Source organism: Mesoplodon mirus (assembly GCF_964341445.2).
Source record: "Mesoplodon mirus genome assembly, chromosome: 13".
Lineage (NCBI taxonomy): Eukaryota > Metazoa > Chordata > Mammalia > Artiodactyla > Ziphiidae > Mesoplodon > Mesoplodon mirus.
In genome coordinates this window covers 11,890,742-11,914,179 of record NC_138989.1, presented here as the reverse complement: position 1 = coordinate 11,914,179, position 23,438 = coordinate 11,890,742, and the positions used below count along the sequence as shown (strand labels likewise).

At 48.6% G+C, this 23,438-nt stretch overlaps 1 protein-coding gene across 1 annotated transcript in view; it reads right to left on the bottom strand.

Annotated features, from left to right (window-relative positions):
• Window positions 1-23,438, bottom strand: part of KSR2 (kinase suppressor of ras 2) — a gene marked incomplete at its 5' end in the record, with an annotated part of 403,988 nt that overhangs the window by 62,242 nt on the left and 318,308 nt on the right. Inside the window, 5 exons of the mRNA XM_082640816.1 lie at window positions 935-1,007; window positions 1,658-1,699; window positions 10,758-10,926; window positions 19,257-19,375; window positions 22,493-22,560. Coding sequence (XP_082496942.1) covers window positions 935-1,007; window positions 1,658-1,699; window positions 10,758-10,926; window positions 19,257-19,375; window positions 22,493-22,560 — 471 coding nt within the window. The remainder of the gene's footprint in view (window positions 1-934; window positions 1,008-1,657; window positions 1,700-10,757; window positions 10,927-19,256; window positions 19,376-22,492; window positions 22,561-23,438) is intronic.

Below are 23,438 nucleotides of genomic sequence, written 5' to 3'. Positions count from 1 at the left end.
GTTGTTTACAACAGTGAGATATAGGAAGATGTAAGATCCAGCGGTAGGGAACTGGTTAAGGAAATTATTCCGCATCGATATGATATTTTACATTCATTAAAATCAATGTGTATGAAGAGCCCAGAATAAAATGAAAAAATGAGATGTTATAGCAAGGGATAAACAGAGCAGGATGGAAACTGCATATAGTGTGGATCACAAGTATGTAAAATACGAAGAGAGCACACTTCTAAGAGTGGTGCAATTATAAGTGATTATGTTTCCTTTCTTTTTTTATAGAATAGTCCAAATTTCACAAAATTAGCTTATTTTATTTTTATAATATTATAAACCAGGGATCAGCAAACTTGTTCTGCAAAGAGCCAGGTAGTAGATATTTTACACTTTGCAGGCCATTCGGTCTCTGTTGCAACTACTCATCTCTGCTGTTGTAGTCTGAAAGCCTCCATAGACAGCACATTGTGAACAAATGGGCATGGCTGTGTTCCAATGAAACTTTATTTATAAAAATATGCTGAAAGTTGGATTTGTCCCGTAGGCTGTAAGTTGCTGATCCCTGGTATAAACCTAAATTATCCTTTTTAAAAGGGGGATAATGATGCAGAATAATTGTCTTTTCATTAAGCTCCAGCTATTGCCTGGGGGAAGTGGTCTTTCTGGGGGTCTGAAGGAAATGGTCTGGCCCCTGGAAATCACACTTGATCGGCAGGGCCAGGGACACAAGGCAGAAGTGGCTCAAGGGGATGGGTACTGTCCCTCTCTTGGCCTGGGCTGTCACACTCTCTCTCTCTTAGCTTGAGTTATTCCCTTGTCCCTATGGCCCCCTCATACTTCTCCCCCGCCTCTCACCCCATCAATTCCAGGAGAAGGAAGAAAGAAGACATGGACCCTAAGCAAACTGAAGGGCAGGGGAAAAGGTCTCTGTGCCACTTACATTGGATTCGAGGTCACTGGATGCAGGATGACCTGGGGCGCCCGGGTTGGCGTCTCTGGCACCGGCACCACATCTGAGAGTCAAAGATTAGACAGTAAGAAACCAAACTCGGGGTCCACAACCACCCCCAAGAGCCTGACTCCCGGGAGATGCCAGCAGCTGAGAACTTCTCACCAGACCGTGAGTCCCTGGGGCTTCCCAATCCCCTCTCTCCCTTCCCTGGCCACTTGAATTTACCTGCCTAGGTGCACGAGTGGTCTAGATGACATCCTGAACAAAGTTCCCCACTGTCACCTGGGGGCTGCCGGAGGCCCTAAGCCTCTGGCCTGAGGCACCCACTGGATCCTCCTCACTCCTGAGTCCCCTTTGGGATGATGAGGCCACTTGGTTTCACGTCTCCCAGTGCCCGATTCAAGCCCCTTTGACCATCTCTCCCCTGCCACGTGGTTCTAGACCCCTCCTCACCCTTGCCCATCCTTGCACTGCAGACCACCCACTCAGGCCTTCCTACTGTGCTCTGGGACCTCGTCGGTGCCATTGTGCCCTTGGACCCCGCCCCTTTCCTCCTCCACCTCCATAGCCAGTCGCCAGCCTGTGGTCTGGGGATTCCACCCCATCCTCTTGGGGCTCATTCACCCCGGCAACCTTCGCCTCCATCCCCTCCAGCAGCTGCCACACCTCACAGGGCTTGCTCGGGAGGAACCGAGCTCACGTGAAACTCACCTGGGAAAATGAACTGCTGCCTGTATTTGTAGTAGTGGGACGCTTGCAAAAGAAAGAAAACATCACAGTGAGTGCTGCCCCGGGGGCCCCTTCAGGTAACAAATGGGGCTCCTGCAGCCACCTGTGGTTCTCTGCCCGCCCCTGAGGTTTCCAGACTTTTGCAGACACCCCGAATTCCAAGGGACTGAGAACATGTGTAAAGAAGCCAGAAACATCCAAGCCAACCCTCCCACTGACACTCCCTGAAAACAGAGCACCCCAACTCAGAGAGCCATCCTGAGCACAACCCATCTTTGTTAAATGCATAAGGACACACGTATACAGAGAGAAAAGTCTCTAAAGCCATGATCTAACACAGTAATCTTCTCCCTTCTGGCAGAGCGATGAGAGTGGCTTAAAAAAATCTATTATGACCACAGTAAGGTATCACCTCACAACTGTTAGGATGTCTATTATCAAAAAGACAAGAAGTAACAAGTGTTGGTAAAGATGTAAAGGAAAGGAAACCCTTGTGCATTGTTGGTGGGAATGTAAATTGGTAGAGCCACTATGGAAAACAGTATGGGGGTTCCTAAAAAAATTAAAATTAGAACTACCATATGATCCAGCGATTCCACTTCTGGGTATATATCCGAAGGAAAAGAAATCACTATCCCAAAGACATGGAAACAACCTAAGTGCCCATCAACAGACAAATGGATAAAGAATATATATATATATATATATATATATATATATATATATATATATATACACACACACACACACATACATACACACACACATACACATACATACACACAATTGCAAACTATTCAGCCATAATAAAGAATGAAATCTTGTCATTTGTGACAACATGGATGGACCTAGAGGGTATTATGCTAAGTGAAATAAGTCAGACAGAGAAAGACAAACAGTATGATCTCACTTACATGCAGAATCTATAAAAAAACAAACTCATGGAAACAGAGGTCAGATCTGTGATTGCCAGAAGTGGGGGAATGGGGATAGGAGCATTGGGTGAAGGTGGTCAAAAGGTACAAATGTCTAGTCATAAGACAAATAAGTCCTGAGGATGTGATGTACAGCATGGCGACTGTAATTAACAATACTGTATCGTCTATTTGAAAGATGCTAAGAGAGTAGATGTGAAAAGTTCTCATCACAGGGAAAAACAATTGATAACTATGTGAGGTGATGGATGTTATTTTGCAACAGATACATATATCAAATCATTATATCCTTAAACTTATACAATGTTATATGTCAACTGTATCTCAATAAAACTGGAAAAAGTCCTTTATGTGTTTCTTGTGTTTTTCCAATTTGCTGCACTGAGCATTGTATTAGTTTTCTTATTGCTGCTGTAATAACTTACCATTAACTGGATGGCTTAAAACAGTACTTTATCCTCTTCGAGTTCTGGAGGTCAGAAGTCTAGAAACAGTTGTAAGGGGCTAAATGAAGGTGTTGGCAGGACTGATTCTTTCTGGAGGCTCCAAAGGAGAATCCACTCCTTGCCTTTTCCAGCTGTAGAGCCCGCCTGCATTTCTTGGTTCACAGTCCCATCACCCCAATCTCTGCTTCCGTCCCGACATCGCCTTCTACTGTCTTTGAACTTCTCATCTCGCTCTTATAAGGATCCTCATGATTGCATTTCGAGTCCACCCAGATAATCCAGGGTAATCTTTCCACCTCAAGATTCTTAATTTGGTAACAGCTGCAAAGGTCTTTTTGCAGGATAAAGTAACATATTCACAGAACCCAGGATTAGAGTGTGGTCCTCTTTGGGGGACTATTATTCTGCCTACCACAGGCATGAATTAATTTCCATATTTAGGGAAAAATCATATAACAGAAACTTCCTCAAATTCACTGCTCGTTCTCTTACAATTAATTTTACTTCCAGTCTGTTCACTGGAGTTGTTCTGGACATTCCCAAGGTTTCCAATGTTACCACTATTCCAGTAGGGTGGAGGGCCTGGACCAGGGAGTACAAGGGGTGTCAGGGGTGGGGGATAGGTCACACAGAGTTTTATACCCTCAAGTAAAGGCGGTGAGCAGGGATGGGATCAGATATGAGTCTGAGTTGGTGAATATACTTCCGGAAACAGTTTTATTCATTCAGCGACAAGCTGGCTCACCAAGAATTAGTACAGTGGTTCCAAGCCTGGAGTCTAGAAGCTGATCCTGTAGGGTTGAATTCTTGTTCTTCCTTGATTGCTTATAAAAGCTTCTGCAACTCTCTCCAAGTCTCAGTTTCCAGATGTGTAAAATGGGGATAATAAAAATCCCTCCTTCATAGGGCTGAGCTCATCATGACATAAGAGGGCATAGAACACGCAGAATCAGGATCAGCTGCGATGCATAAGCCGATCTCTTTCTAAGCTCTCTTAACTAACAGACAAGAATGCTTTATAATTCATAGACAGTCAGATAGTTTCAAAGAGCTAAGTCATTAGCTGCCCCTGAGGGTGCAGTTGATTTATAAATTCCCCCTGGGATGGACAGCAATTCCTGGCATCTCAGGATCCCAAGCACCTGGTTTGGTGCCTTGAACCCAGTGGGTAAGCTGCTCACATTTGTTGGATTACTCAACTCTGTTAGCACAGCAATTCCTAAATATCTCAGCTAGTTGGAATTGAAATGGATGCTTTTTTTTTTTTTCGGTACGCGGGCCTCTCACTGTTGTGGCCTCTCCCGTTGCGGAGCACAGGCTCCGGATGCACAGGCTCAGTGGCCATGGCTCACGGGCCCAGCCGCTCCGCTGCATGTGGGATCTTCCCGGACCGGGGCACGAACCCGTGTCCCCTGCATCGGCAGGTGGACTCTCAACCACTGCGCCACCAGGGAAGCCCATGGATGCATTTTTGATTCTGGAAAATGAAGTGCCTGGGCTGGGAAGCAACTCCTTCAAGGGTACAGAACAAAGCTTTAAAAGAAATCCAACCTCCATGATGTCAGGGACCTTTCTTCCATTAGATAACTTAGGTTTTTTCATTGCAGGCAGGCATTTTGTTAGTCAACAAGGGGCTAAAATTAAAAGAAGAAAAACTACCTGGGATTGTCAAGAGACTTAGTTGATCTCTTCCCTCCCCAGCTGGGACTGAGGATTCAGTGTCTGCAGAAAAGGTTAGCTGGCAGTTAAGTGTCCTTTTAAGGAGGCGGGGCTGGTGATGGAGAGAAGGCAGCACTCTGAGACGGGACAGGTGTCAGGTAACGGGACACCTGGCAAATGCCTCCACGCCCAGAGCCAACCTCCGCCTGGACCCCTTCAAGTGCCTGCTAACAGCTCGGTCCTGACGGCCGAAAGGGAGAGAGTCTTGGCCAGAGAAGGAGGGAAAGGGCGCTGTGAATCTTGCTTGTTCTTCCTGCTGATGACGGACACCAGCGAGAAGCAGGTCCAAGGGGCAGCAGAGGAACCCGAGTGGCTCCTGGATCTCTGGCATCAAAGAGGACCCAGGAACTGGGAGGCTGCAGATGACCAGAGGTCAGAGAGACAAGCAGGCCACTTTGAAGGCTCTTCCACTCTGAAGCCCCCATTCCCTCCCTATGGGCTCCCCAGAGAGCAGCCTGAGTGGTCATCTGAAAGGAAGGATCTAGAAGGAAAGAAGAAAGATCAAAATATCCCCTGCCTAAACCTTGCAGCTGACTCTCATTGGGTCTTAAATAAAATCTAAATTCCTGCCAAGCCCTACAAGGCCCTGCCAGGCCTCAGCCCTGCAGCTCTGAGTCTTGCTTGGTGCCTTGTTTATGGCACTCCAGCCATTGGGACATTTTTTTCCAGCTCTTTCCCGTGGCAGGGGCTTTGCATGTGTTCTCCTCTCTTCGCCTGGACAACTCCCCACCAGCCCTCTCTGGCCAGTCTTCAGGACTCAGCTGCCTCTGACCTTTCAGCCTAAACTTGTTCTCTTCTTGAATTTGCTCATAGCACTGTTCTTTCCCTTCACAGCACTTATCACAACTTATAATCCTATTTTCATGTGTATGTTTGCTCGGCTAACACCTGTCTCTCCCACTAAGCTATAAACTCCATGAGAACAGAGACTGTGGCAGGCAGAATGATGCCCTCTCCCCAACCCCCATCCCTAAGATGGCCATATCCTAGCCACTGGAACCCGTGAATATGTTACCTTACGTGACAAAAGGGACTTTGCAGATGTGAGGAAGTTAAGGATCTTGAGATGAGGAGATTATCCTGGATTCCCTGGGTGAACCCTAAACATAATGACAAGGGTCCTTACGAGAGGGAGGCAGGAGGATCCAAGTCAGAGAGAATCACAGGAGATGTGATAACAGAGGCAGAGGCTGGAGTGATGCGAGGCCATGAGCAAAGGAATGCAGGCAGCCTCTAGAAGCTGGGAAAAGGCAAGGAAATGGATTCCTTCCTAGAACCTCCAAAAGAAACCAGCTCTGCAAACTCCTTGATTTTGAGCCCAGTGAAACTGATTTTGGACTTCTGACCTCCATAACCATAAGATAATAAATTTCTGATGCTTTAAGCCTCTAAGCTCGTGGTGATTTGCTACAGCAGCAACAGCAAACTTTTACAGGGCATTTCTGGTTTGTGCCTTGCTCCATACGTGGTGCCTTGTACAGTACCTGGTGTGTAGTAGATGCTTAATAAATACCCATTAAGGATATCGGAATGGATGAATGCAGTCTGAGGGCCAGAAGACAGTTTAAAGGAAAACAAAAAAACCCTGCAGCTCTGGGCAGTGCATGAGCCTCAAGTCACTTGTTCACTCACTCATTCAGCAGACATCTAATCAGTGCCTTCAACAGTGGGCCCTATGATGGGCTTTGGGCGCAGAGGGGTGGATGAAGCAGACTAGTTTCCTAGTCTCATGGAGCTGATGTTCTGAGGCAGGAGAGAGACACTAAACACGGCACTAGGTTACGCCCAAGAAAGAAGGCATTTGAACACTCCAGCCTCTAAAATCCACACAACAGTCCCTTACAAAGCCCCTTCATGTACCTTCCCACATCAAATGTCACATAAGCTTGCAATTTAGACCCATTTTACAGATGAGAAACTGAGATCTAAACAGGGCCAGTGCCATACTCAAGGCCACAGAGGTGGGAAGGGGCAAATCTGGGATCCAAATGTAGCCCTCTTGACTCCATCCTACACCGTGCCATGTCCAACATGGCACCAGGCTTCTTAAGGGAGTGGCGGAAAACAAGGAGGTCCAGCCGACCAGTAGAGCACAATCGCAAATCCCACCAAGCCTGTGGGTGCCTTGAGGTTAGCAAATGAGCCAAATGACCATTAACCGCACAGCCTGTTTTAGAGAAAGAATATTCTAGATCAATCAATGCCAGGGACATTTTTATGCCTAGGCGTTAGCTTGAATAGTCTTCAGAAAACTCAACATCTGGCAGGAAACCAGAGCCAAAGCTCCTTTTCCCATCAACAGAGGCTCACAGTCTAGAGTATAACAGGTGACCAGGGCCTTGTATGAAAAGAACAGATGCCTGTCACCCTGGGGGAATTTTGCGAAAACTGCCTAAGACAGAGGGAGGGTCTGGCGGTCCTTCTGGAGGGTCCTATTTTGTTTTCCCTGTCGACATTGCATTTTATTGTTATTATTCAATTATAAAACGGGTGCATATTCCTTGCTCTTATATACATTACAGAAGTGCATAAAAGAAAATTCCTTTTCTTAGAACACCTGCCATGAAGGCTTGCAGACATCTGTGTGCCTATATAAACATATATATACACACACACATTTAAACATACATATACAAATATATAAAACCATTTTACAATAAATAGGATGTTATTATACCAGTTGCTTTGCACATCACTTATTTTCCACTTAAAAGATATTGTGGCTATCTTTCCATGTCAGGATATTTACAAAGAGCTACTCCATTCTTTTTAAGGGTGGCTGAGTATTTGGTTATATAGATATATTAGCGTATTCAAACACTCCCCTCCTGATGGGCATTTGGGTTGAGTCCAATTTTTTTACTGTTGCCATGAAATCCTCACATACAGATCCCCATGGCCTTTGCAAACATTTCTGTATATAAATTCTTAGAAGTGATTTTGCTGGTCCACGGAATGTACATTTGAAACTTTGACAGTCAATGCCAAATTACCTAACCCCAAAGTTTAATTTGATTCTTACTCCCAATACCATGGTATATGGGGATTTCATCTTTATTTCCACAATTCTAGTTAGGCCCGGATTACTTAGCAGTGGTAGCCACGGTAATTTGCTATTCCTGTGTTTATCTAATAATAATGAAAATAGCTCACCTTTGTTGAGCTCTTTGACAAGACAGGTGCTCTGCTAAGCTCTGTACATATATGGTAACGTTTAGCCCTTCGAGGAGTCTACACAGTAGGTACTATTATTATCCCCGTTGTACAGATGAGGAAACAGAGGCACAGAGAGGCAAGCAGTTTGTTCAACGTCACGCAGTTATTCAGTGACGGAGCTGGGATTTGAACCCAAGCAGCCTGGCTCCAGAACCCACACTCCTAACTGCTGTTCTAAAGTGCCTTCCCCCAAAGGACCCCTTAGCCCACTCCCCAAAGAGGGTCAGGACACTGTTGGGACCTGCCATGGAGTAGATGCAGATCCACTGGCAGGCAAGCACTGCAATTTGGCCAAGACCCGTCCCTGGGGCTCTGACGGAAGGGACAAAGGAACTGATGGAACGGTGACTACTCCTGGTGAGTCAGGTCTCTTGTTTAAAGATGCTGGCTGGGCTTCCCTGGTGGCGCAGTGGTTGGGGGTCTGCCTGCCGATGCAGGGGACGCGGGTTCGTGCCCCGGTCCGGGAGGATCCCATGCGCCGCGGAGCGGCTGGGCCCGTGAGCCATGGAGGCTGGGCCTGCGTGTCTGGAGCCTGTGCTCCGCGGCAGGAGAGGCCACAACAGTGAGAGGCCCGTGTACCGCAAAAAAAAAAAAAAAAAAAAAAAGATGCCGGCAGTCTTCTGGAGATGAAAAGAGCTGTGGTGCTTCGATGCGTGGTTCTCCCTTAAGAGGTTCTTTCCCGCCCCACCTCCCCTCACCCATAAACAAGTAGCAAACAGTTACTGGGAAAAGAGCCCTAAGTGTGTGTCTTGGGTCACAGGTGGTACAGCTCTAGGAAAGGACCCAGCCCCTCCCTCCAGAAATTGGGGGGTCATGGGGTGTCAAAGGGCCTTTTTTCCATTCCCCTCCTTCCAGAGAAGTGGAAATGGCTTGGGGTGCTGGTGGGAACCCTCAGTCTACGGAAATGCTGGGCAATTGTTGCCTTGTTGACTCAGGGGCACTTACTGAAATGATTCCAGCTGCTGACTCCCGTTATGGTCCTTGCTGGCTGCCAGGTGAGTGGCCCTCACACCACAGGTATGAGGCTGCCTCGGGCTTGGACTTAACCAAAAAATTTCCATGATGCAAGTTTTAAAACACACTCTATCCCTTTGGACACAGCCCAGGTCAAAGCAGTGTGGGCAGGTGATGTGATCAGCTTGTCCTCAATGGGTGGTTGTATCTGGGTGTTGTCCAGATGTGGGGTTGGGTCTTTGTTCGTTTCCCAGATATTCTCTCACGGCTAGTTAGGCTTGCAGGTGTGACCTGTGGCTGCGGACCTGGGATATTTTCCCCCTGCGTGAAGCTCGCTGGCTCAGGAGGAGACCAGCCCCTAGACCAGCACTGTCCAGTGGAACTTTCTGCAATGGTGGGAAATGATCTGTACCTGTGCTGTCCAGTATGGCAGCGACTAGCCACATGTGGCTCGCAAGCACTTGAAATGTGGCTAGTGTGACTGAGGAATTAAAATTTTAATTATATTTAATTTTAATTCGTTTAAATTTTTTTTAATTTACTTATTTTATTTATTTATTTTTGGCTGCAGTGGGTCTTCGTTGCTGTGCGCAGGCTTTCTCTAGTTGTGGCAAGTGGGGGCTACTCTTCATTGCAGTGCACGGGCTTCTCGTTGTGGTGGCTTCTCTTGTTGCGGAGCACAGGCTCTAGGCGCAGAAGCTTCAGTAGTTGTGGCACGCAGGCTCAGTAGTTGTGGCTCGCTGGCTCTAGAGCACAGGCTCAGTAGTTGTGGCTCGCGGGCTCTAGAGCGCAGGCTCAGTAGTTGCGGCACACAGGCTTAGTTGCTCCGTGGCATGTAGGATCTTCCCAGACCAGGGCTCGAACCCGTGTCCCCTGCATTGGCAGGCGGATTCTTAACCACTGTGCCACCAGGGAAGCCCTAATTAGTTTAAACTTAAACAGCCATGCGTGACTAGTGGGTACCATGTTGAACAACACAGACCTAGACTTCGGTCCCAACGGGCCAAGCCAGGCCTCCTCCCACCAGCCTCTGTCTTGAAGTCAGCTATGATGCTGCCAATATGGCTGAACTGGAAATGTCCCTGGGGCCCTAGAATGGCAAGTGGGCTGGGCCGGGCCCCAGAAGGGGTAGCAAGACTCTTAGGTCTGGCCTGCCTAAGAGCAGAGAGAGAGCCCTTTCTTGAGTCCGAGAAGCCAAAGCATCACATGACGGCCTCTCCACCATCTCACAGCCCAGCACATAGTCTCAGGTCAGCAGCCGAGTGCCCTGGAGTTTGTGAGCTGGAAGACCTTTTGGGGTCCTCTCGTCCACCTATATCCTTTCAGAGATGAGAAAACTGAAGTCAGAGGTCTCAGGGCGGGGACATGAGAGAGCTGGATACTGAATATCGGACACCAGCCTGCTCATTCAGAGCCCTGTCCTGATGTCTGGGGTAGGACTCAGAATGCAGCCCTGTTGCCAGTTTCAACTGATTTAGCTCATAAGACGACGGGCAGCTCCAGAGCCAATGGCTCCCCCTGTGACTCAGACTTAGGTGGAGACCCTGGGTTGCTGCTTCCCAAAAGACTGAGTCTCTAAGAGTCCCTTTACCTCTCTGAGCCTCTGTTTCCTCATCTGTAAAATGGAGCTGATCGTACTTACGCTATGGCTACTCTAAAGATCAAATAAGGTAATAGGTAGCTACTGCCCTGCATATGGTAAGACTCAATCCATATGCTTCCAACCCATCGCCTTTACGCATGGACTGGTCCAGAAATGGCTCTGGCACGAACCCAGAGCTCCCCCCTGTAGCTTCCCAAGCATGGAGGTACCTGGCAGGTTGAGGTTCTTCTGCTGCCTTGTGCACTGTGGAGAAGGGTGTAGGGGAGAAGGCGGCGTGGCACTGGGAGGGAGCGGGGGTGCTGGCGAGGATGGCGTGGAGGACGTTGTGGACGAGGGGTTGCTGCTAGAGTCTGGCTGGTAAGGAACAGGGATGTGGTCCTGCAGGAAGAAAATAGGGCAGGGGGCAGGGGCCGACAGAGAGGCAGAGACACAGCAGTGAGAGTGGGTTGCACAGGAAGAGACCCCACCCTGGCATCCACAGCAACTCTTCTGTTTTCCTCAACCACCAGATCCTTCCAAAGTCCCCCCACCTGCTTCATCATCCCCACCAGGTTGCATCCAGCTGCGGATGGAACAGCTTCTGGGGTCAAATTCCTGTCCACTGCTTGGAGCCCGAACTGAAAGGTTACCACATAATGAAAGCTATGTAGGTGACAGTCACGCTCCCTGGGCCTCTTTGATTTTGGAAAGTCCCATGCAGAGGTACCCAGAGTGTTCTTCCCATCCTAACGCCTCTCATCCTGAGTGTTTATTAAAGAATCAACAGCCTGACAGCTCAAGAGACAGTGTGAGAGCAAGCCTGCAGCATCTTCCCTCACATCTCAGTTGGAACAAGCAATGCCTCTTCCGGCCCTTGAAACTGCTCTAAAGTCAAAAGGAAGAGAGAATCCATGTGTGCATCCTCAGAATAATGCTGGTCAGGGATTTTGAGATGAGATCATCCTGGATTTGGGCATGGGGGGCATTAAATCCAATGTCAAGTGTCCTTATAAGAAACAGAAAAGGAAAGACACACAGAGGAAAAGGCGATTTGAAGACAGGGGTAGACAGGGGACTGATGCTTCTAGAAGCCAAGAAATGCCAAGGATTGCTGGAGCCACCGAAGGTCAGGAGAGAGGCATGGAATGGATTCGCCCTCAGAGTCTCCAGAAAGAGCCAACCCTGCCGACACCTCGATCTCAGACTTCTGCACTCCAGACTGTGAGAGAATGTCTTTTGTCTTAGCTACCCAGTTTGTGGTAATTTGTCTTAGCTACCAGCATCCCCAGGAAACTCTTACAAGCAGAATCCAGAGTGAGGCAAACGCAGATTCAAAATCCCATGGCCACCTCTTCCCCTCGCATCCTGAACAAAATGATTAACCTCGCCATTCCTCAGTTTTGCCCACTGTAAAATGGGAATAACACTAGCAAACCTCAGCATCCCAGAAAAGGGGTTCCTGCCTCTCAAAGCCAGCAGAGCTAAGAGTTCTCAGGGGAACCTTAATCTGTTTACTCACAGGACGTGGATCATTTGGTCCCTGCATTACTCAGAGGTCCACCATTCAGCTCGGTTCCAGGTGCCCAAGGATGGTTTTGTGTGATCTGGTTATTTGTCAGCAGGTGTGTTTACCTGGCAAACTCCAGAGCTGGTGTAGCAAACACCAACCAGCATATGAGGGCGGGGAGTGTGGGGTGGGGAACGGACATTTCCCATCTGGAGGCCCGGTGGCATCCCGTGCTCAACCGGTGCTGTGCACCTCCCCCTCCCAGAGTCCATCCCACTCCCACGCAGTCACACTGCCTCCACATCAGTGACTTCCTCTCCGTAAGCTTCAGTCTCTCCCTGTCCTTCATGTGGGCGAAGAACACCCACTGTGTGTGGATCTGTTGTGAAGTTTAAATAAGGTCATGTATGTACCTACACCCTGAGCACTGCGCTGAGGCACTTTGTTATCAACAAACGGTAGTGATTATATTGATGACGGCGTTTACTTTTGCAATTAAGCTTTTTATTTGGGATAACTGCAGATTTGCATGTAGCTGTAAGAAATAATAGAGGGATCCCATGCATTCTTACTTAGTTTTTTCCAATGATAACATCTTGCAAAACTACGGTACAATATCATGACCCAGACACTGAATTGATACAGTCAAGATACAGAACATTTCCACCCCCAGAAGGGGCCCTCATGTTGCCCTTTTCTAAGCACACCCACTTCCCTCTCTCTCCTCATCACCCCTCCCTCCCATCTTTTATCCCTGGCACCACTACCCCATTCTCTATTGCTATAATTTTGTCATTTCAAGAATGTTCTATAAATTGAATCATATAGTATGTAACCTTTTTGGATTGGCTTTTTTCACTCAGAATAGTTCTCTGGAGAGTCATCCAAGTTACTGCATGCATCGATAGATTGTTCCTTTTTATTGCTGAGTGGTATTTCATGGTATGGATGTACCACAGTTTATTTGACCAACCATCCATTGAAGGACAGCTAGGTTGTTATCCTCTGTGGCTCTTGTGGATCAAACTCCTACAAACATTCCTCGGACAAAGTACTCCTATTCCAGGCAAGGTCATGCTCTAGTTCATTCCAGCCACCTTCCATGCAAGACCACCTTGGAGGTAATTCTGATCTGATTTTAGTAGAAAGGCATCAGGAAGCCAGCCTTCTCATTCTATCCTTATTTATCTAATGGTAATTAAATTTTAATGGCAATGGACATGTTAGTGTAAGGAATAATACGGCAGTGACATGTGGGCTAAGATTTATGTGGTTGGGCTGTGAAGGCCCCATACAGCCCAATGGGGCACAGGAGGTTTTTAAAGGAAGTTAGGGACTGATCCTGTCAGTAGAGGGACAAGGGGAAATGAAAGTCAGGCATCTATCCATCCTATCAACACTCTTCTTTGAACTTCTACTCACAGATTGGCAAATTTCAAGAAGTTTCCATAGATGCTCTGCAAAAAAGTCATTATATCAGTTTTAAAAAGTATAAAGGTTTGTACCGAAAACAGCATCCCATTAGGAGGAGCTGGCATAGAGACTGTGCTCCAGTGACACAGCATGTTTAAAGGAAAACGCTGGTCCATGATGCACATATTCAGGCTCGACCTGGGCTTACATCACTTCCTCTTCTCTCATCCCTACAATGACTGCTTTAGTCGCGTCAAATGGTCGGTCCACAGTTCCCAACACAAACCAGGCTATTTCACATCTCTGAGGCTTGGGACATGTTGTTATTTCTACTTGGAATATCTGCCCCGCCTTGTCCCAGTCTGCCTGGAAGATGCCTATTCTTTCTTCAAAGCCCAGCTCAGACCGGCCCTCCTCTGAGAAGTTCCCCTGACCTCCCACTCCACCAGGTCAGCACATTGCTCGCTCCTGGTTCCAGCCCTCCTGGTACTAGCCCTGCCTGGTACTAGCCCTGCCTGGTACTAGCCCTGCCTGGTACTAGCGCTGCCTGGTACTAGCCCTGCCTGGTACTAGCCCTGCCTGGTACTAGCCCTGCCTGGTACTAGCTCGCTCCTGGTACTGGCCCCAGCTTCCATTGATGCTTCAACACCGTCACTGCTCGGCTTACTTATCTGTCTCATCCTCGAGGCTAGAAGCTCCCTATTCTCAGCACTTAGCAATATGCCAGGCACAGTGTGGTCCCTCGAAAAATGTGTGATAGAGGAAGGAACAAAGAAAGAAATGAAGAGAGGGAGGGATAAGGAGAAGGAGAGAGGGAAGGAGGAAAAGGCTTATCTCCTCGTACGAGACAGTGTCTTATTCATCTTGGCATATGCAGAACTTAGCACAGAAACAAAAACATAGGAGGTAGCTAATCAACGTTATATGAATCAATGAATGGAAAGGAAGGAGGGATGGAAGGAGAGATGAAGGGAGGGAGGGAAGGAGGAGCTGCTCTTATGAAGGAAACAGTTATGGCAGCAATTCAGTCTTTCTCATCTCCGAGACTCAGAGCTGATGTGAATCAACAGAATCAGCAAAAGAGAAAGCTGCTTATGGTGCCCACGTTGCCCAGCAGAACTGCTAAACGGGATGGGAAATTCCTTCCTCAGCCCAGACCCAGATCTGTGTCCCCATGGGAGCAGCAGCTGGAGGCTGTCTTCCAGCAGAGGGAAACTCAAACTCTACCAGATCAGGAAGGGAAGGACTAACAGCAGAATTCCTCTTTCTGAGCGCAGTTCAGATGTGGAAACATCCTTCAGAGACCATCCAGTCCCACCCCTTTGTGCTATAGATGGGGACGCCGAGACTCAGAGATGGGATGTGACGTGCTGGAGTCATACAGAGGGCTAGTGGCCCAGGTCCCCGTCTCCACCCCAGAAGCAGAAACAGAAGGTTGAACCAAGTAATAAGAAACTCACATCTGACTCTGAGAATCAAACAGAAGCAGGTTCACCTCCCAGGTTCCCCCTTCACCCAGCTGTGCACTGATGTGAACATGACAATGATAGTAACTCTCTCTCCCGTGGACTTTTCCAAAGGAAACCGTCCCCACCCTCCAACCCAACAGACTCCTAAACAGCCATACTTGTCTTGTGACTGCCATAGCCCACTCCCAACTCAAGACCATAGGTCAGGGCATCATGACAGCTAGTCAGTGACCTATGATATGGAATAAAAAGAGCAGGACCAAGAGGAAGAACAGTGGAAAGCAGAGCAAAGGTGGACAGGAGATGAGGCTCCAGGGAACAGAAGAGCCACGACAGGCCAGAAGACAAACTGGCTGACGTTACAAGGAGCAGGAAGTCTATGGCCACAGAAGCAATGATGGAGGGAAAAGATGAGAGGAGAGGATGAGGAGACCGGTCGACAGTACCAGACCCGAGGGCCCCCACAAATAGTAGCCGAGCCACCGTCATGACGGAGGGCCAGAACAGTGACCCAGGGTCTTGCTGAGGGTCCAAGCAGCTGGCCTGAGCACAAGCCTGTCCTCCATGTCCATTTCATGAGACCTAGCTCCTCAACTGTGATTCCCCTTTCTCTTCTTGCCCCGTGTCCATCCTTCCCACAGACAACTCCTTGTGCTGAGCTAGCCGAGGTGAGCCTGTTCCTTGCAACCAACTGTAAAGGACAGCCAGCATGCAGCCACTTCAAAAAGCTTCCCTGCAGCAGGCAGATCTTCGGCTCTGGACACCACTGCAGATGGGACTTTTGATGCCTTGATGTGGAAGCACAAACACTGTAGACTGGTCCCCTCAGGAGACGGCAGATGCTGCTGCTGCTTCTCCTCCATCCTCCCCACCCTCCTCCTTCCTCTTCTTTCTCCTCCCTCTTCCTCTTTCTTCTCTTCCCCCTCCTCCTTGTCTGTCTTCTTCATCACCAAGCTCTTCCATGGCCTGAGGATCCAGTGTTGGGACTAAACCCTTGACATATAACACACGGCATCAACCCCTCTCCACAACTCCAATAACGTCTACTATTATAATGCCCACTTTACAGAGGGGAAAGTAAAGGCAGAAGGATCTTGCTCTGGTCACAGAGCATATGAAGAAACTGAGTTTCAAGCCCAGACCTTCTGACTCCAAAATGCACACTCAAATCATTTTGCTGGGTGAACAAGCTGGACTTTATGAACCTGGACTGACAGAGCTAGACAAGAGAAGAGACAGAGAGCAATGAAAAGGAAATCTTCAGATCAAATTGGCTCAGAAATCTATTGCACTAACCACATCATCGCCTGACACAAAGAATCTGAGTGAAGCCAGTGAGAAGGGAAAGAGGGGAAACAATAACCCAGCTCTCTGATAGCTCCTGTCCACCTTCATGTCAAAGCCACTTTCTAAATAGAGGTTAATTTATTTCTCTTATCAAATGCTCCTGCTGGCAGACAAGCAGAACAATGGCACAGTCACCGATCTGACCCATGTTTCTGTCCCATCTGACACCAAGAGGCTCGTTGCGTCTGTAAAGCCGGAGAGAAAGGTCTCGAGATGGCTCTGAGCCACTCACCCCTCAAGGGGTCACAAAGGACAGGATGGTTATAGGTGTGCCCGGTTACTTCCCAGGAGCCTCACCATTCAAACCCCTTAAGCACCCCAACCCCAGCAGTGGGGAGACCTATATCTTTTACAAATAACAAAGGAAAAGCGGACTCAGCCGGACGTTATGATTGGAAGCTCAAGATTTAAGCTGATAAAAATAGCTAGAATTTCCTGGACGCTTACCATGTGCCAGGAACCTCTCCTAAGTGCTTTATGTTGATTATTTCATTTCATCCCCAAAATAACTCTCTGGGGTTGGTGCTCTTTTTGCTTACCAGGGGACATTTTCAAACACGGTCACAAATTCCTTGGATTCTTCCCATTGACAAGTGAGATCACGCCTCCCCCCCCTTAAATCTGAGTAGGCTTGTGACTGCTTCCATCGGTAGAGTACAGCAGAACTGACACTGCCAGCCCTTGGCTAGAGACAAGCCAAGACAATGCGTGGGCTTTTATAAAAAGCCTTTGCAGCTTCCACTTTGTTTGCTAAGACAGTTGCTGTTCGAGCCCTGAGGTGCCATGTAAGAAGCCTGACTACCCTGAAGCAGCCATATTGTGAGGAAGCCCAAGCCACAAGGCAAGACCACATGTAGCTGCTCCCGATGAGTCCCTGTTGAGCTCAGCCTTTGACTCATCCCAGCACCAGATATGTGAGTGAAGGAGCCTCTAGATCAGGGGTTGGCAAATTTTTCTTGAAATGGCTAAACCATCCTGTGGTTTAGGCTCTGTGAGCCAAGTGGTCTTTGTTGTAACTACTCAATTCTGCCCTTGAAGCATGAAAGCAGCCATAGAAAATACAGGTGTGGCTTGTTCCAGTATAATTTAATTCACAAAAACAGGCAGTGGGCTAGATTTGGCCTGTAGACCACAGTTTGCCAATCCCTGTTCTGGATGATTCCAGCCCCCAGCTGCATGAGCCTTTTGCAGCTGGACATCATGAAGCAGAGACAAACCATCCCCACTGTACCCCTTTCCCAATCCCTGACCCACAGACTCCATGAGCATAATTAAAGAGCTGTTGGTGTCCATCACTAAGTTTGAGGTTGTTTGTTTATACAGCAGTGGATAACTGGAACACACCCATTTTACACACAGGAAAGCTGAGGCTCAGCGAAGTTCAGTTACTTGCCCAGAGTCTCAGAGTGAGTAAGTGGAGGCCCCGAGACTGGCTGCCAGGTCTGCCTGACTTCAGGGGCCAAGCTGCATCATCAAGTCCTAAGACAATGCCACAAGGAGACAGATGGTGAATGACTGAGATACAGTAGTAAAAACAGTGGGTGACAGCATGAGAGAGAAAGAACATATGGGCTTTGTTGGGGAGGCCTGGAAAGGGAGGTCGGAGATGGAGGAGGGGACCAAATTGTGCATGGCCTTGCAGGCTGCAGTGAGGAGTTTGATTTGTTTCCTCCAAGCAACAGAAAGCCACGGGATGGTTTTTAAGCAGAGGATGGTGTGATTCAAATTACATTCATTAAGAATCACTCTGTCACGGGGAGGGGGAAGGGTAAGCTGGGACGAAGTGAGAGAGTGGCATGGACATATATACACTACCGAATGTAAAACAGCTAGCTAGTGGGAAGCAGCTGCATAGCACAGGGAGATCAGCTCGGTGCTTTGTGACCACCTAGAAGGGGGGGATTAGGGAGGGTGGGAGGGAGACGCAAGAGGGAGGGGATATGGGGATATATGTATATGTATAGCTGATTCACTTTGTTATAAAGCAGAAACTAACACACCATTGTAAAGCAATTATGCTCCAATAAAGATGTTAAAAAAATGTAAGAAAAAAAAAAGAATCATTCTGGCTGCTGTGTGGAGAGTGGATCGGGGAGGGAGAAAGGCCTTCTCCAGCCTTATGCAGAGAAGGGAGAGTATGCCTTGCCGGCGAGAGGTCACACGGCCACCATGACACTCATGTGGGTCCTGAACACAGGCTGGTGACTTCCCACACGCTTGGATTGACCCGCATTTTATCCACCTTCCATACAATGCACGGAGGCACCGTAGGGCTTGAGAAATCACCTGCTGGCCTATGTTACCTTTGCTTCTTCCGTGAGGTTGGAAGTGTCCCTGGGATCGCTTTGGTGCCGTTCCACCAACAGACCAAACAAAGGACATGGAAATCGCGCTGGAAATTTCCAGGCCACATTGGCAAGAAAGAGGCACAGAGAAGCCCACTGCTGACCACCATCTGAGGACCAGCCAGAAGCCAACTAGGCTAGCTAGGGCTCAGAGCCTGTGGTCCCCACACAGATCCATCTACCCAGTCTCCAGCAGGAGATGAGAAACAGACTCTTGTCCCTTGGTGGTTGGATTCAACAGATGTGTGAGAAAGCACAGAACCATCTGCAAAGCTCATCCTGGCAGAGGATGAAACATCTCACAGAGGAAAGAGGGCGGAGTCTGCACCACTAAGGACCCCCTCTCAGGCTCTCCTCCCATCCCTACTGTGCCCCCGTCAACACGCTCATTCATTCTCACTGCCAGGTGCCCTCTCTCTAAATTTGGTAGATTTCTGGCACACTCACTCTGCACTGATGGCTGGATGCCCCCCAGACTTTTCTAGACACAAACCACACAGAATGAGGAGAGCCTAGGTGCGCTGGCAAGTAAGGGCAATGCTCCCAGGGCAATCTGCCGAGTCCTGTTCAAGAACCTTCCTCCCTCCTGCCCCTTGTCTGGCAGCGGCAGCCCCAGCACGCCCCTTCCCAACAGAACTCCGGTCTCACCTTGTTGATTTTGTTGGTTTTAGGGAGCGTCTGGCTGATGTGCAGGTCCGAATACCGGGGTGGCTTTCGTAGAGGGTTGTTGATGTCACATGGAACGGACTCTGTCCGGACTAACCTTGCTGGATCCGTAGGGGTAAAAACAGCAAAGTGGGAATTTAAGTACCACTTAAATTTAAGTACCACGTCAGGAGAATAGAGCTCTGACCCCACCTCAAAGGCCCATCCCCAAGACTGGACGGGAATTCCCTAAGAATGAGAGTCACTGTGTTGTGTCATGATACTGGGACACTCTTCCCACTATCTGTGTCCTCTGTGGTTTCTAAAATGTTTGTGTTGTCAATATATGGCTTTTGATGATTAAAAATGATTACAATGAAACTGAAGCTTTCGGAGTTTTTTTCTCCAATACCATAATCGTTTCACATTGGCGTTCATTTCAGAATTGAACCTCCTTTGGAAGACAAGAGGCTCCTGATTTCTCAGGGGCTGTCATCAGTTGACAAGCTCACTGTGGCCACCTGTCCCTCCCGCATCTAAGCTTGTGTGTTAGGATCATCTTGGGTCACCTGTGGGATTTCTCAGGCCCGAGCAGTCTGTAGCAGGTCAAAATACATTTGTGCTAAACAAGGTCACCATGGATCCCTGAAGGAAAGTCTCAGCTTCCCAGCTTCCCCCTGCATCATCCCTAAAGGCACAAAGCTGGGCACACAGGCGATGCTAAATAAATGTGTCCTGATCCAAACCACATCACCTGAGCCCCTCTCCCTGTTAACTCCTCTGTCACTTACAATTTACAGGGACCACCGGGAGGGGCAAAGCAAGAAGCTTGCATTCAAATGTGATGCCTGGTAATGTTACTTGTTAGCTGTTTTATATTGTGGGGCTGGGGGTGTTCGTGGAAAAGTTAAAGCTTTGGACTGACCCAGGGGGTTAATTTCTCTCTTAAGCCTGGGCTGCCATCACCATGGAAACCAACTATATTTTCAACTTCCTACCAAAGCGGGGTGGGTAGAACAAGAAGCTGGTGGACCTCTGGAAAGTTCCGTTTGCTTCGTGTGTACAGGCACCTGCCGCCTTCGAGTAAAGGGGGCATCCTGAAGGGGGGTGGGAGGGAGCCCTTCTTCCGATGTCAGTGTCTGAGAGTGCGTCGCCTCTCAGCAGGCTGGTCCTGGTCTCCATGTGGGAGTCGGGCTCCAGCAGAGACCACAGTGGAGGGGAGTCGGGTGGGAGGCGATTTCCTTGACAAAGCTGACCCAAGACAAGGGCTCAGGAGTGGTGAGAATTCAGGTTTAAAATAGCCTCACGGGGCTTCCCTGGTGGCGCAGTGGTTGGGAGTCCGCCTGCCGATGCAGGGGATGCGGGTTCGTGCCCCGGTCCGGGGGGATCCCACATGCCGCGGAGCGGCTGGGCCCGTGGGCCATGGCCGCTGAGCCTGCGCATCCGGAGCCTGTGCTCCGCAATGGGAGAGGCCGCAACAGTGAGAGGCCCGCGTACAGCAAAAAAAAAAAAAAATAGCCTCACGGCGTGTATACAGTTCAAGGAACAGATGGTTCTTAATTAAGGATATGAGGTGGGAAGGGGCAAGAGAAAGGAGCTGAAGACTCTTCCTTCTCTTGCAATTTCCTCTCCTTGTGGAGGAAAGCGATGCAAAGATCCTCGAAAACCAATGGCCCGTTGGCTCTGGAAGACAGGCCAGCACTTTTGGGCAGCAATCTACCTCCTTCTTTAAGTTTCCCTTGGGTTCATCCAAGACCAGGGTAGAGTCCCCTGAGCCTACACTGACCCGAGGCCGGGAGGGCTGGGAGGGGTGGAGGAGGATGAGGATTAGCGAGTTGTGTTCCCCAGAGTTGGCACTAGGCCTCCATCCAACCTATAGATGGGGGGTGGCAGGGAGGGGGCCAGCAAGAATTATAACAATTTTAATAAGTTGTTAACATTTGAAAATATGTATATGGCACATAAAGCTATGTGGGCTTTTCTTTGAAATGTGAGAAACGGTACAATGCAGGTCCACACTGCAGGAGTGGCCATCCTCTCTAGATGGCGCCTGGCTCTCCCTCCACTTTGCACGGCCCGCCTGGCCAGCGGCTCTCATTCAGGGTCCCTGGCAGGCATCTGAGTTTGCAACTTCTCCTCTAGAGCAGTGCTTCTTTAAAGTGTAGATAAGTTGCCAGTAGAAGCTGTTTAAAATGCATGATCTGGAGTGAGGCCAGAAGTTGTGCATTTCTAACAAGCTCCCGGGCGATTCCCGTGTTGCTGCTGGTTCATGTACCACCGCTGGAAGAGCAAAGCGTCTGGACTAGTGATATCTAGTAGAACTTTCTGCAATGATGAATGTGTTCTGTATCCGGACTATCCAATATGGTAGCCACATGTGGCCATGGAGCCCCTGAAATGTGGCTGGTGTGACAGAGTCATTACATTTTTACTTTTATTTCATTGTAATACATCTAAATTTGAATAGTCAGATATGGCTGGTAGCTACTGTATTGAACAGCACAGGCCTACAGAATCCTCCGGTGGATGAAGTGCAGTGTGGATAATGGAGTCTGGGAATAACTACCCCACAGGCCAAGGATTGGGGGAACTACTTTGAAAGCTGGACTGCGAGGCCTCCAACTGAATCCCTAGCGGACAAGGAAAAGCCTTTCCTTCTCACTAAATTGGTCTTGCTTTTGCCTGAGCAAGGAGGCTGGTAGTGGTTTCCCAGAGGTAGCGGCTGGCCTCCTGCCTAGACAGGTTGGCCCAGACACTCCCAGGGCCCCAGGAGATGGAACATGGATGGCCCAAACCAACAGGCCCGAGTAAGACCCCTTCCTATGCCTACTTCTGCTGGGCCAATTGACTGAGTCTGAAGAGCACATAATAGAAAAACACTCAGCTAGGACTCTTTTCAAGTGGGAAGGGACAGGAATGGGATTGGGGGAAAGAGAGGAGAGTAAAAATTAGGAAAGAGGACAAGAAGGAGAGAAAAAGACTTAGGGAGGGGTAGATGAATCTGGGGGCTAAAGCATCAGAGGGACCAGAATGGGGACAAAGAATAGGGAGAACAGGCATGGGAGGTGGATTAAGGAGACAGATGTCAGGAGGAAGGGTGTCAGAGGGAAAGAAATGAGACAGGCAAGGATCAAGGGTCAAGGGGTATCCAGAGGCGAGCTGGATGGGACAGCTATCTCAGAAGGCCTGCAGGAGCCCCCCCGCCCACAACCCCAGGGCAGTAAGTGTTAAATACTTACCTCCTCGGTGGATGATCAGGAGATGACAGGGTGGGGCTTCTTTGGTGCATTTGTTGTGGCACTTTAACCTGAGAGAGAGAAAGAGCGAGAAGGATGGATGGATGGATGGATGGATGGATGCATGGATGTTTAGATGGATTGGTGGATGGATGGATGGGTTGAGGGATGGGTAGATGGATGGGTGGGTGGATGTATGGTTGGGTAGATGGATGGGTGGATGGGACACATCAATGGTTCCGAAAGCTCTGGGTGCTGTGGATACCAAGACATGAGACGAGATAGGGCAACTACTGCAGAGGCATACCCTTGGAACCTAGGAACTTAACTCTGGAGAGAGTTTGCTGCCATCCCACACTCACGGGTCAGTCCTGGGTTGTCCAAGAGTTGGTAGCAACTGTTTCACCAACAGTGCCCACTTGGACTTCATGCTTTGAAAGACATTGTTATCTATCAGTCGATGTTTGTCATCATCATCATCATCATTCAACCCTAATAATCATCACCAGCTTACTTGAAGATTCATTTGCCAGGCGTTGCACTAAACATTCTACAGATGCTATGTCATTAGATCTTTATAACACCGCCATGAAGTAGGTATTATTATTCTTCCCATTTTACAGATGGAAAAACTGAGATTAACTGACTTGTCCTGGCAGAAACCCTGGGTCAGTGGTGCCAGAGGTGGCATCATTTTTTCTTAAAGGCTCATGCTATAGGAGACAGCCAACCAAGGCTTCCAATTAGGATGAACAGGTATTAAGTTTTAGAGGTATTAAGTTTAAGAGTTTAGAGTCAAAATGTCTTCCTTTGAGACAAATCCAAGATGTCACCTTGCTCTTCCCCATACCGTTATCAGACTTCAAAAGGGTACTATGACCTTGTTCTATCCTTTTCTTTTGGAATTGTACATCTGTAGGGTGGATACACACTGCAGCGGATGTTGTCA